The 18,763-nt window shown below is 39.3% G+C and overlaps 1 protein-coding gene across 1 annotated transcript in view; it reads left to right on the top strand.

The window, feature by feature from the left end:
* The first annotated feature begins 1,406 nt into the window (after positions 1-1,406).
* EMC2 (ER membrane protein complex subunit 2) overlaps positions 1,407-18,763 on the top strand; it is a 35,970-nt gene continuing 18,613 nt past the window's right edge. The window contains exons 1-5 of the mRNA XM_063171024.1: positions 1,407-1,494; positions 7,473-7,586; positions 8,224-8,288; positions 12,486-12,571; positions 15,340-15,397. Of these exons, the coding sequence (XP_063027094.1) occupies positions 1,407-1,494; positions 7,473-7,586; positions 8,224-8,288; positions 12,486-12,571; positions 15,340-15,397 (411 nt within the window). The remainder of the gene's footprint in view (positions 1,495-7,472; positions 7,587-8,223; positions 8,289-12,485; positions 12,572-15,339; positions 15,398-18,763) is intronic.

The raw sequence follows: 18,763 nt of genomic DNA, 5'->3' as shown, positions 1-18,763 counted from the left end.
AGCCCCTGGGGATCCACGGGGGATGCAGAGATCCACCCACAGCCTGGGGGATCCACGGGGGATGCAGAGATCCACCCACAGCCTGGGGGATCCACGGGGGATGCAGAGATCCTCCCGCAGTCCGTGGGGATCCATGGGGCATGCAGAGATCCACCCACAGCCCGTGGGGATCCACGGGGGATGCAGAGATTCACCCACAGCCCGTGGGGGAGGTGGCCATGCCGGAGCGGGTGGATGCCTGCAGGAGGAGGTTGCGATCCCATGGGAGACCCGGCGGAGGGAGAGAGCCCTTGCTCCCAGGCTGGAGCAGCCTGTCCTTGGAGGACTGCACCCCAGGGAAGTGACCCACACCACAGCAGTTTTGGGAGGATTGTCTGCCTTTGGAAGACACTCACATTTGCAGCAGCTGTGGTGGGAATCGACCCACGCCGGAGAAGTTCACGGAGAACTGTCTCCCGTGGGAGGGACCCCACGGCCTCACAGGAGTAGGATTCCTTTCCTGGGGCAGGATGAAAATCTCGGTGATGAATTGACCAAACCCCCACGCCCTGTCTCCCTGGACTGTCGGCGGGAACGAGGGAGGAGCTGAGTGGAAAAAGTTGTTTTAAGGGCTTATTTTACGTCTCGTTATCCTCCTCTGATTCTGTTGGTAATAAATTTCACTTTGCAACCTTAAATTGAGCCTGTTTTCGCCTTGAAGTGTTTCTCTCTGTCCTTACCTCACTCATGAAACTGGTGTTAAATTTTTTTCCCTCTCCGCTGCCCAGCTGTGGCCGGGGAGGGTGAGCGAGCGACTCTCGTGGGTGCCTGGAGATGGGCCGGTGTCAAACCACGCACAGAGAAACCGATGGTTCGCCCTTGACGGTTCATGCCCGTCACCAGAATCCTGGGGGCAGGACAATCACTGGCAGTTCTCATGCTGAACCCAAACCACACCGGGCACCTCTGCGCTCGGCGTGTGTTTAAGGTGTACAACCTCATCCCGTGCGAACTGGTCCTGGACAGTTTATAAGGACTGTACCACAGGAAATTAACCTGCAGCCCTTAGTGCCACCTGCAGTTTGGGCTCTGAGGTTTTAACGCCGGTGCCCGCGGGCGGGACAGGAACGGCGCGCCGCGGACTGCGGGTCACGCGTGGCCCCGTCACCCCGCTCCCGACGCGAGCACGGACTAACGGAGCCCAAAGAAAGGCCCGGCGAGACGGGCGCTGGCTGAAGGTCCGGCCTTTCGGGGAGTCCCCTCCGGCGGGACAAGGCTCTCTCTGCTCGCCGCGACGGTGCCGGAGGGGATGGAAGGAGCCCCGCGCTGCCCCGGCCGCGCTGCGCGGGCGCTGCGGGCGTGAGGCGGGCGCGCACCGCTGCCGGGCTCTGCTCCGCCGGGCCGGCCCCGCTCCCGCCCTCCCGCCAATGACGGCCGGGGCCGTCACCGCGCTGCGTCACGGCGCGGCCGCCAAGATGGCGAAGGTGTCGGAGATGTACGACGTGACTTGGGAAGGTAACGCCGCGCAGCCGGCGGTCCCCGCCCGGGGCAGGGGCTGTGCCCGGCCCGACCGGCCCCCGGCCGTGGGGAGAGGGCGGCGCTCCCGGATCGCGGCGGGCTCGGGCCGGCGCCGGGCGGCCGTACCCAGGCCTGGGGAACAGCAGCGAGGGGCGGCGGTTCTGGCGGCCGCCCGGCTCCTCGGGCTGTGGGCAGCCCGGCCGCAGAAGAGGCGACCTGTGCTCGGCCCTTCGGTGCCCGCGGGTCCCGGACGGTGCCGCGCACCTGGCCCGGAGTGTCCCGCGCTGCCCCGTGCGCGGCGGGCCGGCCTCCCCTCGCCTCCGCTCCGCGGGGACCGGCCCCGCGTCTCCAGGCACGGTGCGGCCGCCGCGTCGCCGCTTGCCGGCCTTCTCCCCCTCGGTACAGCGCTTGCCAGCAAACATGGTCTCTTGGCAGGGTCAGCAGTTCGCGTCATAGTTCATCTTTTGGTGAACTAAGAATTTCCAGATACTCTCGTAAAGTTCGATTATAAGCATTTATGGGGCAGCTTCAAGAAGGTCTGAAGTGACACAAGTTTTTAAGAATCCCACCCTCCGGGTCTTGACAGCTTTCATGTCTGTTCGATCAAAATGGTGATTTATTTTTCCTATAGCAATACTGTCTGAGCTTTATTTGACATTCTCAGTGGTTATTTTTCCATAACCGATATTAACATGTGAGCTCAAGACAACACTCAAGCCCTATCAAGAATCCTCAGTCTCCTATCAAGAATAAATGAATGGTTTAGAGTAACAGTTTTGGCCATAAAGGGGGAACCTTTTGCTATGTACTATGCACTGCAAGCATCATAGTGTAGAGAAGATAATGCAGACAGAAGTTGCGTGATCTTGGGTTTTCATTTACGTACTGCCAATCTGTGAAGAAATAATTGAGTAGTAGAACAATTCCCCAATCATCAATTAATGCTTGGTTTGATTTTATAGCTAACAGGAGGAACGTTGGGAAAACCTTGATTAACCATTCTTTTATATCTCTTGAATGAATGTGTAGGACTTGTGAAGCTCAGCTTGGGTGGAGATCACATAGATCATTACTGGTATTACTGTTAGATTTTCACAGAAGTTGCCCTAAATCACCTTGTGTGGAAAAATTTTCCAGTTTTTATTATTCTTTAGCAGATGTTGTTGCAAAATGCAGGGACTTAGTTGTTTGGGGGTTTTTTGTGGTTTTTTTTTTTTTTTTTTTTCTGTTTGTTCTTGGGTATCGATGACAGAAAAGAGCAATGAGGTTTTTCACAGGGTGGGTGACACACATGTGGACATCTCTCTGTACATTTAGCCCTAGATTGTTTTGGCCCACAGTATTGCAGAGTGTATGCTTATACTCTAACTTGGAGGCCGGGTAGAATATTCAAGCGTACTGCTTCTGGTCTTGGCTAATTCATTATTTCCTACTCTTAGAAATAATCTTCACATTTTGTTTCCAAGAATTCTGATTGACAGTTGTGGCACTGTGCTAGGTGTAGAGTTTTGTATATGGGTGGGTTTAAATGAGAAATTTCAGAGGACCAGCTTATGAGTTTTATCATATCAACTTCTCAGTCTCTAAGTATTCATCCAGATGAAAGGCTGGTGTGTGTTGGAAAAAGGGACTGACTCCACTTTGGAAGCATGCATTTGAAAAAGTTTTTTTTTTCTCTATTGCAAGAGATGAAAAGTAAAGTGAAAAAGGAATCTTGCAACAGACCATGCAAGGACTCTTCTTAAAAAAGATAGCTTTTCTCTTTTCTATGTGTGAGCTTTAACAGATCCTGGTACAAGGTAGCTTTTCATAGGTGAAGTGATCCAGCAGTGTTGTGACCTAGTTCCTAGCACCACAATTCTAGGAATTTTATGTAGCTCATTTTGAATCTCTTTAAAATGCCTAATTTATGTGAAACTGGGGTATGGTTCATATGTCCTTTATATACCAGGTTTTCTAAACAAGACATTTTATACTTATATATTGCTTAAATATGAATCTGCGATTCAAGGTTAGGAAAGAATAACATGTAACAAATGAAATAGTTTGTACCTTGCTTTGTTTTTCACTCAGGTTCTTTGAGACAGAGGTAGGAATTAAATTTTTTTAGGTACCTGCATGGTACAGGTGGTTAGGAAAGATAACTGAAAATAACTGTGTTTTCCAGTGTGGAAGCTGTGGTTTTTATTTTTTATTTCTTTACTTTGTTCCTGTATGTCAAGCTTTAAAGTGTGTTTGGAAATCTGTGTAGCAGGAAAACATCTTGTTTAACTTTATGGTCTTGATCGATGGACTTAGATGACCCAATACCACAGAGTGCTGTGGTATTGAAAGAGAAGTTTATATGTTGCTGTGTAACATATATTTTACAGTAAAGCTCATTTACTTGAGACAAAGGTGGTATGTTGATCCTTTCTTTTTTTTTTTTTTTTAGTACTGGTTGTAATTATTCTAGAGAAAATGGCATATTTCCTGCTTCCTTCATAAATAAAAGAGTTAGAAACTATGTGGAGTGACAGGAAACCAAAAACTGTGGGTGCAGCCATGGAGTGTGATGTAGTAGGTCTGCACATCACTTGGTACCTGGTGATGTGTAACTTCTTACTAGGACTTTCTTAAGCTATGTAGAACTTTGTAGAATAAATATTTATCATATTTTCAGTGATACATGAAAGATTAATTTGTCCCATGAATGGAAATATTTAAAAAAGCAAACACCTGTGTAACTTCATTTTAGCAGCAGGTTTTGGAGTACACAAGTGTAAAACTAGCACAATCTGCAAACAGGCAGCCGTTCAAGAACTATTAAAATAACAATTAACTTTCACAGAAGATGCATCTGACATATTGTCAGAATTGGACAGAACGAGCCAGGTTTTCTTTTCTTAACCTTGCACAGCAGCATAATGGTGTTAAACACATCACACGCTGCTGAAGGGAAGCGGCGCCTTTCAGCTGTCACTGCTGAGCTTTTTGGGGATCTTTGAGTGCTGTCACAGCAATTCTTGTTTCAGTCAATTATTCTCTTAAGTGGTTATCAAAATGAAAAAGAGAAAGGAATGGCATATTCTTTAAACTAGCTTTCTTTTGATATAAGTTGAAAAAGTGAAGAGGTATTTTTTTTAGATTTTTATTAGCTCTGAATGCCTCTTGCTTAAGTTCTCTGTAACATTAAATTAGTACTGCTGCTTTCTGTATTAAAAATTGCACTCCTTAAAAGTTTTCATTACTATGTTCATGTGAGACTTTTTTCAAGGAACTCTTTGTCATTTTGGAAAATATCATAAAATGCTTTATAAGATGAAGTTTACCAGTGTTTGTATTTCTTGCAAATATGTGTATCTGGGAACATGTTATATACAAAAAAAAAAAATCCAAATTAATTTAGAAACTGAGAACTTCTGTTTTTAATGTTTGGTGGCAAACTTTCTTTCTGTGACTTAGAAACTGAATTCATATTGATTTTGTATGGCAAGTCTCTAGGAAATAGGGAACAGCCTAGCATTTCATCTCTGTAATAATCTGTGTGCAATTAACTGCTTCTGATGTGGCTTTGTTGTGTTCTGTGCTGTCTTTGCTTTCTTTTAGCTGTTCCTAATTTTCAGTTGTAATCAAAGGGTCAGATCAGTTTCCTCTGGGTTTTATGTATGGATTTTTGGGATTACAGCAGGCAAAGGTGAGATGCTGTTTTTTTTCTTTTTAAATTGAAGCCCTTTTGACAGCAGAGTTGCCAGGATTTGAGGCAGCATCTGCAGCACCCAGAGTGATGGCTGTGCCTCTGCCTGCACCTGCCACATGAGAGTGCACAGAGGTGGGCTGTGGGTGAAGGTTTGGTGGCTGTAACAGAGATGTCAATATACAAATGAGCTCTGGAAATACAATGGCTGTGGGGTCCCTGAGTGGCTGCTGTGGTAGCAGCAATATACCAAGGTGACGTTCTGGAGTTTGCAATTTCTGTCTACCCCAAAGTGATGATTTCCTTCATTTCATCAGGTGCTTTTAGATATCAAGGACTTGAAAACTATGATCCAATTCATCAGTGAAAGTGTAGGTACTTATAGGAGGATTATTTCATATCTGGTTGCTCAGGCCAAAGGAGCTGGCACCTTCCTGGACACAAAAGTGAAATACAGGTTGTGTCCCTTGGCTTGCGTGGTTTTGGGCAAAAGCCAACATTGTCCTGAGTGCGTCCCTTCCCCAGACCTTGTAACATTTTGATTTACACGTGCCATGGGTGCCAATTTAGAAAACCCCAAATCTAAAACAAATGTATCAATTGTTCAGCACCAGCCTATAGGTGACCGGAGAAGGTTTAATTACAACGTGGACATTTCTTTACCTTACTTGGTTTTTTCTTCTAAAATCTGTAATTGTGTCTCCCCAGCCTTTTATTATGTCTCCAAGACTCAAGTTATTATTGTTCGACTCTTTTGATAGATTTCTTAGTAAAAAATTCATTTTTTGACAACATTGAAAAAAGACTTGTATAATTTTACTGCAGTTCTTAGTGTTTTGTTTCTTCTACCTTTTACATAAAATTCAGTATTTTTAAAATCAGTAAATGTTTTGTTCATCAGCTGAGGTTCTATTCTTTGTCCTAGAACTTTTTTTTCCATTGCTGTAAATGTTGGACTTGTGTGATGAATGGTAGATGTACCTTCTGTTAATACATAATTCAGACACTATTCCATTTGGAATCACACTGGAATGAAGGCATTGATAATTTCCAAGTAAATGAGTGGGTGGAAATCAGACAGCTTATTTATTTTTAGGCGTTTAGCTTGTCAGCTTTTGTGAATGTTTGTGTTCACTCACATTCTTGCCGTCTAACGTTGAATTTCCAGGGACCATCATATGTCTAGAACCATTCAGCTTTGCCCATGTATATGAAATGTAACCCTGTGGTGGTTTTGGTTGAATTTCAAAACACAAAATGTAGCACAATAACAGTCTTATGAGCAATCTGAGATCACTTCAGGTAGATGGAACAACTTTTAGTGCTTAATTTTTAACTGTCATTTACATTAACTCTGTGTTTTGAAGTGCAAGAAAAACTGGCAGTGTTTAGATCTATCGCTGTATTTGTTTTTCCAGATGTTGTAAAGTTTTAGAAAAATACTAGCAACAGTTATCCTGGTACCCTCTTATTACTAAAACCACTATCTAGTAATGAAAACTCTTTTCCTTAAGTTTTCTCAAAATTTGTTCTTGTGTATAGAACAGCTATACTTATATAAATGTATGTGCATATAAAATCACATTCTTAGCAATTTCCTGGTCTAGAGGATAAATAAAGCTCAGGCAAGGTAGTGTTCTCTACCTGACTTAATGAATCTGTCTGCTCTCTTGGAGATCTTAAATGTACTCTTGAAACAAAAATCTTAATAATAAAATAAGCTGTCATTTCTACCTTGCCTAGATAACCAGTGATATTTTTTGTACCTTTGGACACTTCCCTCATGTAGAAAGCCTTCACATCCATGTGTACTTTTATTGAAGCTCCTTTCTCTAGGAATGTGTAGATTCCTTTCAGAGGGGAAGTTCTATTGTTTTTCCTAGAATTTCAAGTGAAAATTTATCCACCTGTAGCAGAAATGCAATTTTAGTGTTGTCTGTAGATGTGTGAAACCAATCAGGAGAAATCTCTTGTAGCCTCTCTTACCTAAAAATGGATAAACTTTATTATTTATTGGATAACTAGGTATACATTTTTTTTACTTCATGTGTTACTGTCCCTTCTGAGAGACTGATAACTTAGAATTTGAATTGATAATGTTAGAGCATGAGCATAGTTTGGGTAATAAGGTTTCAGAGATCTGTTCTCTAGTAATTTTTTAATTTTAGTAGAAGTCACTTTTGTAGCTCTGTTGCTCTTTAATCCCATTCTTCAGATGTGTGTCTTATTGATCATATGCGCATTCAAATGCCATTACTATCTGAAAATCTCAGTTGTTTTTTTGCCCCTTTGCCCACAGAAATGCGTGATAAAATGAGGAAATGGAGGGAAGAAAACTACCGAAACAGTGAACAGATAGTGGATGTTGGAGAAGAATTAATTAATGAATATGCATCTAAACTTGGAGATGACAGTAAGTAAACAATTACTATTTTAAAAGTTACCTTGTCTGATTCAGTTTTCGTTTTTCAGTCTGTATTTTAGTTAACAGCCTTTATATGGTCTTCCAGTATGTGCTGATGTTGATGAAGTATATATTGCTTTCTTAGTCTAATAGGCTTCCAGAATTCCAAGTGCTTATTTCTTCCCAAATGTGGGCTGCAGTGAAAACAGCCCTAAAAATTACATGATAGAACTGTTAGCTTGCTATATTAGTATTTAGACTGCAATGTGAAAACTTAATTTGAAACTATTACTAAAATATTATTTGCATGATTTTCTGTTCTTCAACACTGTGACAGAAATTGAAGCAAGTCCTCACAGGGATCTAACATGGCAGTTAGGATGTTGGGAAAAATAGAGAATTAGACCTTTCTTGCCTTTCAAGATGTCAGAAAGTACTTTGGCACTAAAGGCGCTAAATTGCTTAAATAAGTTGTTGATTAATTCCAGCAATTTCTTAATTTGTTCGTGTTTCAGTCATGATTTGTGGGAGTAGAAGAGGAAAAATGTACAGACAGAAATTAATCCTGTTTACATGATAGGTGCTTCCTATTATCTTAAACAAACCCCAAACCAATTATCTGCACTTATTGTCTCTTTGTGTCCAGTTTGGATAATTTACGAGCAGGTGATGATTGCTGCCCTGGACTGCAGTCGAGATGATTTGGCATTGGTAAGTTTTCAAATGACTTTTCTTTCACACTGTATGTATTCATCCTGGGTGTCTCTTCCAGATAGTTTTCTGGAAGTTACAGCATATTCTGAACTCCAGAGCTTGGACTGGTAGAAAGAATATCTATCAAGAAATGCACAGCTATGAAGAAACTGCCACCACCTACCTCCTCTAAGGCATAACTTTTGTTTAGACAGATCACATCTCTTCCAATAGCCATGAAAATATTTACAGCTATTCTGGTATGGGCTAAAGGTCAAGAATAATATTGGGGTTGCCATATTTTACAGAGAGTGTTTGTTTATTGAAAACCTCTCAAATTATATTGGTTTTCTGAATGTTTTGAGGTAAAATGACCCATCTTACATATATTATATGTCATGTTGGCTACCCTGAAAGAAAATCACATATTGGAGCAGGTCTTCAAGATTAATCTGAGCTGCACTGCATAGTGTGTAAGGAAAGGCTGTGTTAAATCTTAGGAAAGCCAAAAATGATTTCTGAATACTGATGGAAAGTAAGGTATAAAGAAGGTGGGCACATATTTTCATAGGTGTGCAACAAAGACAAGTGTGAGACATAAGCTGTAACAAAGGCAATTCCACTTACATATTATGAAAAATTTAGTGAATTCTTTATGACAAATGGCACATTGAAGCTATGGAATCTCCTTTGGAAATGCTTAAAAATAGATAAGTATATGGCTCTGCACTCCCTTGGAAACTGGCTCTGTTTTGAGTGGGGATTTGGAGCAGGTGGCCTCCAAAAGTTCATTGCAATCCATGTTGTTTGGTGGTTGTTGGTAAAAATATTGTTAATGGATATTTGAGTCAATTTTTATGCAAATTTATTTGAATGATATAAATAAGAATTGAGATAGAATTAACTTACTTTGAACTATAACCTGTTTGTTAAATTAAAAACAAAAAAAGCCACTGAAACAAACAAACAGAACAACCCAGTCAGCTTAGCTGATCCTTGAAAGGCAAAATCAGGAAGGTGCAAAAGTTTGTGTTACAGGAAAATGTTAATAATCTTTTCACTGCTCTTTCACAAAACAGTCAGAAGAAAACAGAGGCTTACCTTGTGCCCTGAATGCCATGAAGCTTGAGCTTATTCTAAGTGAAAAGCCATTTTCAGGGCTCCAGGTCTTTCACTGCAACTACTCCTCCAGTGCCTTGTTCTCCATCAGATGACAAAATACCTCATAAGATCTTTGAGGTTTGTGTGATGTCATTTGGGTAAAACTGAATTCAAGGAGGGTGAAGATAGGCAGAGCTAGACAGGGTTATCTCACCATGTATATATATATATATATATATAGATATATATATATAAATGGAATATGCTGGAAAATGTAGTACAAGACTTTGAACTTGTGAACCCACTGAACTTCCCTCTCTTTTGTCCCTCAGAAGAAAATACTGTTGTAGTATAGCTGTTTGTTTAAACAAAAACAAATAGACTTACTGTTTAAATAAATACATTTCTGTGTCCTGATTTATATGTAAAACAGATTTGGTCTTTATTTTCAGGGTCTTTTAAAGAAGACTTTCACAAAATTGTTGACGGAGCCAGTGTTGAAAGATCAGTTGTGAAACGTTCTTTGTTTTTACTAACCCTTGCAGGGAGTTTAAATTTCAGTGTCTGCCCTTTAAGGAATATTGCTTGAGATGAGAGAATGCAACATTTGGTATGCAGCTTGGAAATGAGATTAAAAGCATAGGTGGAAACTTAGAGGATTTTATTTTTAATTTGATTGATTTATAATAAATAAGTAGTTAATTCGAACAAGTTAACATCATCTGTGGAATTTTACTAGAGCTGTACATCCAAAGTAGACAAACAGCTTTGGCTCTTCTGTTTTTTTAGCAGTGAGAGTTTGACAGCTGGGATGCATTTTGCTTGGGGGATAGGTATTGTCTACTCCAAATGAGAAGCTGAGGTAGTTTTCAGAGTGATTTCTTTGACTTTAGTCTTTTATTTTCCTTTCCTTAATCATTACTTTGTCCTTTCTGTCCTGCACCAAAACCCCATGTGTACTGCGTGCCCCTGCTGTAGCCAGCCAGTTGGTTCACACAGGTGGTTTAGTGTAATCACCTATTGTTGGCAGCACTTACATTACCAGTGTTTTACCTGCTGAAGTCCAGGTTTATATTTCTCTGCCTTTGTCTGATGTTTAAAAAGTCAGAAAGCAAATGAAGTGCAAGTTGAAATTTCACATGCAAATTGTGTTTGTAACTGAGAGAATTCTGAGAAAAAATCACAAGTAGATTACAGACATGGTGCAAAACCAGTCCTCAATAAAATAGATTATTATGGAGAACAAGTCCCAGTTTAAAAAGAGGACATTCAGTGCTGCTGAGTCCAGAACATTTTGAAGATGATAGCTGGTTTATTCATATGCTTTTGGTTTTATCAGTGTTACAGTGAGTTGTTCATGACTTTCCTACAACTTTTTCTGTCACTTTATTGTGTCTGATAGCTTAATCTACAGTTTATTTTGGCCACTGGACTGCTGTGTTTAGTTGAGTAATGGTTGTGTAGTGAGATCTAATGTGAACAATTCTCATCTTGCATTACTCCTGCACTTGAGCACTACTTTCATATTGTCGGTGAGGATTTTTTAGGTGTAAAAGTCCATCTACAGATTGTGGACTTAAGTATTGTAATTGTTGGGGTTTTTTTATTTGTACTTTTTTTGAGAAAAATACTACATGTGTTTATAAAAGTCACTGTCTTCCAGGGTTCACTGATCACTAGACCACAGGATGGATTTATTGTATGCAAAAGTTTTTTTTAAAGTGTACAAGGTTGTCAGGGTTTTAAAAGCTGGAGTGAATCTACTTTTCTGGAGTTTTATGTAATTTCTTCTGTCTCTTAAGAATTTTCAGAGATTAGTTCTGTCATCATGTAACATGCTGCTAAGTACGTGTAGTTTTTTATGACTAGAGCAACAGCAGTTCACCTAGATATCCCTCAAAGTGCCAGTAAGCAATTTCTGTGCTAAACCTGAGCCTTTCTATGTGAAATTGCGTTGTAAGGATCTTGGTTCTTTGCAAATTAAGTTGATTTTGATGCAAGTAGTCTGTTCTTGCCTGAGGCTAAGCATCACAACTTTGGTCACTGTTGCTTTTCTCTCTTCTATTTCTTAGCATCTGGGAGAGATGAGAATATTCCTCTTGGATGTGCTTTAGCAACCTGGTTTTCTGCAAAAACAAAGAGGGATCCTACTGATTGCTGCTGATTTGTACTTTGTCCTTTGACCAGTGGATTTGATGAGATGGAGCAGATTATGTGGATAGGCCTCTGTTCTTCAGAACCTTCTGTCTGAAGAACAAGTTTCTAAGTTGTGTTGCATAAATAAGTGCCTGGAAGAGGATTCAGTGTGAAGCTTTTAATGTGATGCACACCACTGGCCTGTTTTGAAAGCCTGTGGACTGTCCTGCCTCCCACTGTCATGAGTCAGCTGGGAACTTCACAATGCTATTTAGCCAATCCATGATGTTGTTGTGAGTTAGCTTGCTGTGGGGAAGTTGTGACTCAGTCCCTCTACCAAACGTCCTCTGCTAATCCAGAAAAATCTGCCTGGGATGAATTCTTTTTATCCAGCTCAGGTGTCTCATTGACTTCAGGAGTTAAAAATTATGCCTTGTCTGCCAGCAGCCTGTACCCAAGCCAGTGGCAAACATTTTCTTTGGATTTCAAAGTTTTATTTTAAAAATAAACACAGAGCATTGTGTTAGTATAGTTTGTTCCATTGTGAAATATCCATTTATTAAAGAAGTATCACTTAAGCTCTCACTGTCTTTGTGTTTTTTTACTGTCTTGTGTTACTGTGGGGCAACTAAATAGAATTCAAGGTTTAATAGTGTCAGAGCTGTTTTAGTAGGTGATTTAGTGTAATTTTCTGGGCAAATAACTATTCCAAAGGAGGCCTGAGCATCTAATGCCCTGTATGGAAGATACGTCTTAAAATCAGTCATCTAACATACAGAATTTCAGTTTCCAGCCTTCTGTTTGTCAATGCATTTTATTGCTTGTTTCAAAAATTGGTATCTACTTTTACTCACAACTGGCATGGCAGACAGTTGAATTATGAGCGAAGGCCTTTTTTTTTTTCTGATTTTTTTTTTCTTCTTCTAGCTTCTGTGAAGATAATTATATTCACAATAGTATTTCTGGTTCTTTGTGTAGTTTTGTCTTCAGGAACTGAGGCGGCAGTTTCCTGGAAGCCACAGAGTTAAACGATTAACTGGAATGAGATTTGAAGCCATGGAAAGGTAAAACCTGAATTTTAAAAAATTTACTTCCTCTCTGAACACAATGTTTGCTCTTTCTTAAAAAAACATTCAGCCATTGCAGAATGGCAAAATAATGCTGGGCAGTTTCTTTATAGGAAATAACAGTGTCCATGATCATATTAAGATTTTTAGACATCTGTATTGCGGTTTTGCAAGTACTGTGCAGTGTTTCATTTTGCAATCTTCCCATCAGAGATCATAGATTAGAAGGATCCCTTACTTCACGGCATAAACCATTATACTGCACAGTAGAACACAGCACAGTTTTTTGGCAAATTCTCTGAGGCCTAGGTTTCATCTCAGAGAGCTAGGGCAGCATGTGAAAATCAGTGCCACCGGTTTTTTTGCTTCAACTGTTCTTCTGTACTCCTGATTACTGCAGGGTGTAGCTCTTTACCCTTCTTTCCTAAATGTGGGTAAATGAACTTGAAAAGGATTAAATCTATAGAGTTTGTTACAGAAAGAGATCAAACAACAAACAGAATTGAATGGCTGAACATAAAATTCAGACTGACCTTTTTGAAATATCATTTGGAAGGGGTATAACATACTAAGTTCAACAGAAATTACTAAAATAATGAACAGATCTTGCACCTTTCCATATGAATGACCTCAGGACTTGAGAATTAACTTTATTGTACACATTTCTCCTTGGATACATCTTTGTTGTCAACATTCTGTTCTATAGCACTTGTCTTGGGTGTTAAGAATGACTTCCAGTGCATTTGAATGGTAGGAAATCTGTTCCATGCCACGTTTTGCACAAAGTTGGTGAGTTGGGAGCCTTTGGGCCATCTTGATAAAAAGGAATTGGAAGCACTGCCTAAATGCTTTTTAAAAAGATATTTACTTAGCATATGTTCTTCATCCATTACATTCTTGCAAAATTAGCATTGAAAATGATATTTGATATGAAACACTGATAAATGTCCATTGCTTGGATCCAGAGTGAATAAATGGACTCCATTCACAGGAGCTGTCTCAGGGCAGCCCGATGCTCTGTTTCACACTCACTTTATATAAGGTGCATATTTTTGAAGAATTTCCATTAAACTTAGCTCTCTTGTCTTCATTTTATATATGATAGGAAGACAGAGCATTACAGCAGTTTTTCCCCCTTCCTGAAACCTGTTCAGAAGTACAGTGGATCATAATTCTGTTCAGGCTTATGTGTCTGCATTAAAGATGTTACTGCATGGGACCTGATCTTTGTGGGAGATGAGTGCTGCACAGACATCATGTGTGGTTTCTCCAATAAAGCACTATTGAGATTAGAGTATCAAGGAGCAGAGAAAGTAACAAAACCCGAAGTTTTGTGTCCCTGGGTTTTCTCTAGAAGTCAGAGCAGAAAGAGGCTTCAGCTTGGGGTTGTTTTGAACAGGAACACATCTGCAGGTGCTCTAAGCCTTGCCCCAGAGGAATGTGTCTGTCTTCCCCGACTTAAAAAGAAAGATTTAGGCTGCAGGCATCATGTTTCACTTCAACTGAAGTGAATTTACTAAATTCTAAGTGACTTGTAGGATCTAGGGAGGATCCTGCTTTCCCCGACAGGAAAAGGAAACAGTGAAGACCATTCCCATAGACTGGGACTTCCTGTAGGCACTTGCTAATAAAAAGAATAACGTTCTGGAACTTCACCATGTAAAGCTGGGATTATGGCCATCAGATTCAGTCTTCTAAACGCATTTGACAAAGCAGCAACTAAGAGAGAACACAAATACAGCATTTTACAGCACGTCTGCTCAAGTCTGCAGCAATTGCCTTCTGCTTGTTTCTGCTTTTGTGCTTCCTTTCACGGTAGTTCCTACACCTTAGGGTAGCTGGAGTGGACAGCTGAGCTCTGGTAGCATCAGTGCTTAGGGAACAGGGCAAGTCTGTAAATGAGTGTCTAAGGTGATGTCTAAGGAATGTGGAGCATCAGAAGTCCATCAGTACTATCTCTGACAAACTGCTTGTCAAACTACACATGAAGGCACAATGTATGCCCTAGTTCTGTGGCGATAGCACAGCAGCTGTGTAGTGAAATGTGGTTTGAATTGAATTATTTCATTTATTGGGACCGTGTACACAGCTGACTGAACACGCAGAGTTGTTTCCCAGAAGGTTTGAAGGTTTGAAGTGCTCATAGCACCTGAAGTAACCTGTTTCAAGCACACTTCAGATAGCAGAATTAATTTGCTTCAGATAGCAAATAATAAAAGTGGGAAATGGTGGAAAATACTTTCTGTTAAGATTTGTGTTATAATCTGTGGTAGACTCCTATAGGAGTCTTTCCAGTTTCCTGTATGCAGCTACTTACACTTGTTAAAGTCACAACAGAAGGAACTTTACATGAAGTTTCAAGTTACAACAATGAAGTGGAATGTCATTATTTTGGATGGCTTTTCAAATATTGGAGTTTCTGTTTCTTGGGAGATGTGAAAGGAGGAGTAGGGATGTGATGGTTGAACCTACTCAGTAGACATGAAGAGAACAGGCAGGAGAGTGAGATGCTGGGTGTAAAATATCCAAGTTGCTCCTGAAACAGTATTTCATGAAGCAATTTCCATGTGTTTTTCTTAATTGGTGACCAAAACTACTGCTGTTTATACTAAGCACTCTCAAAATAATTTTCTATAAATACAGTTTGCTTAGCATATGTATATTATATTTCAGTACAAAAAAATGCAGGAGGGTTATTAGCTATTGCAGGGAGAGTCAGAAGTTCTGTATTAGCAGAAATAAATGTGAATGATTTCTTTGTACAGGTATGATGATGCTATCCAGTTATACGACAGAATTTTACAGGAAGATTCAACTAATACAGTAAGTTTAAAAGATAATTCTAAACTGCACTGATGTGTTGTTTGAAATTGTGACTATATTTTATGTTTCAATGTGGAAAAATGTATCTGTATTGCTGTATTTGTTTCCTTTAGTTTTATGTTAAAATAACCAATGTTACCATTTAATAATGGGAAGATGTGATCTAATACTTTCTTAAACACTGATTTTAGGAGACAGATTATAATTAGTGATCTTTCCAGAAGTCTTAGTGGTGTTTAGAGCTGGGCCTTTCAACTCTTTCACTTCCCAGAATATAGAGTATTTAAAAGACTAATATAGTCTGTCACGTCTTCTATGCTTCTGTGCATAATCTTACTTAAGGATTAACTATTAATACATTCAGGTACTGCTTGAATAGCAGTTATTTTGATTCATGTCTGGGACATTTTACTAGCTCTTGAATCAAAATGCATAAAGCATGCCAATTGCATAAAACAAAATGTGAGACAGACTGTACTGTTCTTCTAAGCATTTTTTGAATACTGTTTGTAAAGCCACTGTGAGCTATTAGCTGCCAAAATAGAAGTCTAGAGAAACTCATAGCAATATATTTTCATTGATGTTATTTCCCTCAAGGATAAAATTTGAAATATGAAGAAACTATGGAGTTCAGATTTTTTATAACCTAGATATTTATTGGAAAATAAATAAAATATTATTAATCATTGAGTGTATGTTACTTGGTTTTGAGGAGCTGTCTGTTGGGTAAACTTCTGGGTAAATGTAATACTTGGGCTATTTCAGGTGTTTTGGCAATCTCATGTTAATCTTCCTAGGTGTCAGTTGACCTTTCCTTGGTCAGCTTATTTTATGTGGTCTGCTATTCAGGAGGGGAAAATCCACAGAAACATTTTAAGCACTTGGACACCAGTGATTGGTTGGAGGCTGTCTGTTAGCAGTGCTAGAACTCACAGATTTTGTGCAGGGGTAAAAGGAACTATTTCAGTTCTTCACTGTTCTTTTTCATTCTCCTTGAAATAGTAGAAGCTTGAGCTCAATGAGTTTTGAACACAAGATGCATAGGTGTCCATAGTAAATGGTGGATTTTATCACTGCATGGCCCAGAAAGTGTGACATGAAATCTTCAGAGTTGTGTTGGACCAATATGTAACCCATTTGCAGTGAAATCACAGAATGGGTCACCTTGGTACATGTTGTATGACCTTTTGCTGACACCAGTGGGAAATGGAGCACCACATTACAGTGGCTTTTATGGACCACAGATCTTTTGGCAGTTTTACTTTCTGCTCATCTCAGCATAGCTAACATCACCTGAGGGCTTTGTTGGATGGCATTACAAAACAAAATTATATTTAAATAAGTAAAATGCATGATTGTTCCTTTATTTGAATTTTCTCCATAACCAAATCATAAAGATCTAAATATTACAAAATCATTGTAATATTTAGAAGCAGATGTTGTAAATATTAGAACAGTTGTGTGGTTGAAGTTCTTAATTCTAATAATAGAATTGGAGAATGTTAAATGCAAAGGAATGTTCCTTGCTATATAACTAGAATTGGTTGGGAAAGGCTTGCATGTCAAGAGTGAAAGTAAAAAGTTTTGGTAAGTTGTCATGTGTAGATTTCTTTGTGTCATTTACCTGTTAATTATTTCCATGCACACATGTGGCTGCTGTAGGAAAATAAATATTTCAAGATTTTAGAAAAGCAACTGTTACTGAGTTTGTCTTGGCATTCACCTAACTTTATAGAAATTTCTTCTGGTCTGCTGACACATGGAGTTGCTTATATGCATTAAATGTTTTGGCAAGTGCTTTAAGTGAAACATTGACATTTGTTCACACAAATCATGTAAAACTCATAGCTTGCATTGACTGATCAAAAGGTAGCATGGAAAAAGATTTTTCCAAAAAATTCCTTCTTTTTGACACATAGCAGAATTTTCCATTATAAAAAGTAAAGTTTGAACTCAAATTATGTAATGGACATTTACACTTTCATGTGAAGTTTTGTTGCTGAAATTACATTAACAGTAATTACTTAATTTCTTAGGATAGAATTCAAAATGGTCTTCATTTTTTAAAATCGGATCATCTCTTAAGTTTTCTCTCACTCTGCACTTACTTTCTGAGAAAGATGACTCATTTGACAATGGAACAGTGTTAATGTCACCTCAGAGATTTTGTTTCATTTTTCAAAGCATGTAGATGTTGAGTCATAGCCTCTTTTCTAAAGACTTTAATGAGTGAAATGTGACTCTTGTGAAATGCATAGCTTGCATACATTTCAATAGGGTGAGAATTAGAATCTTTTCCATTCTTGTCTGTTTTGGTTGAAAGATGGTCAAACTGACAAATTCCTCTTATTAAGGCTGCATATTATTTTCTATCATAAGGCTCTTATATTAATTAAAATTTCATGTAGTGTCCAATTGAAAATGTTTATAGTGATGCAGAACATTGACTGATTTATTTGTAGATCTTCAGATAAAATGCTTATTCTGTTTCTCAGAACAAAATAAAAGAGAGTTATTGATTTTTTTTTAGTAGCATTGGTAGAAAGGGTTTTTCTGTTTGCTTTTGCTCTTTATGTATTTCATTGAGAAGTCCTTATCCTGCTCTGATTTGGAGGAAAGTCTTTTAGTTAGACAGCTAAATATTTTTAATTAGTTGGGCTCTTTTTGAGGTGATCTGTTCAGCAGAGCAGAAAAGCTTGTTGATGAGAAAGGAAATTGATTTCATGTATTCCAGACTTGGATTGGAATCTAACCTGCTTCTGTCATCCTAGTGCACCTGCAGTGTTTCTCTTGATTATTCAGCTCAACCATCAAGAAAATTGCAGAGCGCTTGGTCAACACCAGGGGAAAATGAGATAAGGCACAAGTTCTGCCTTAATTCTAATCCATAGAATCTGAAGTCTTTATTAGGATAATTCTTCAGCTGTTTTTCTTGACATTTTTCAACCAAGCTTTTCATGCAAGACACTGTCTGCTTCCTTAGCTTAGAACATAGTGGATAGTCTCATTACCATCATGGGTTTAGTAATATAATTGTGTGAATATAATTGTGTGAATTTAAAATTTTTGTAGTAAGGCAGTGTTCTCATCAACTCTGTTGTTTATAGGACTGGACAGGAACAAGTGTATGCATATGGTCACATGCAGTTACCCTTTTTCTTATTATTTTGAGATTCTTTTTGTAGATGAGCTGGACATATTTCAGAAGAGGCAGAGGAGGTGGTTGAAGACCTCTGGAAATCCAGAATACTGGAAGGATTCAGAGCAGTATTTTACTACTTAGTGTCATGCAAATAGACAGCAGTTATATACAATGAATATCTGAGTGCATCTTTGTGTGACTGTGCATTACTGCCTTCTAGACTG

This window comes from Melospiza melodia, chromosome 1 (genome assembly GCF_035770615.1).
Source record: "Melospiza melodia melodia isolate bMelMel2 chromosome 1, bMelMel2.pri, whole genome shotgun sequence".
NCBI lineage: Eukaryota > Metazoa > Chordata > Aves > Passeriformes > Passerellidae > Melospiza > Melospiza melodia.
Note: the sequence above shows the minus strand (reverse complement) of the source record. Positions and strands in the feature narration are given on the sequence as shown.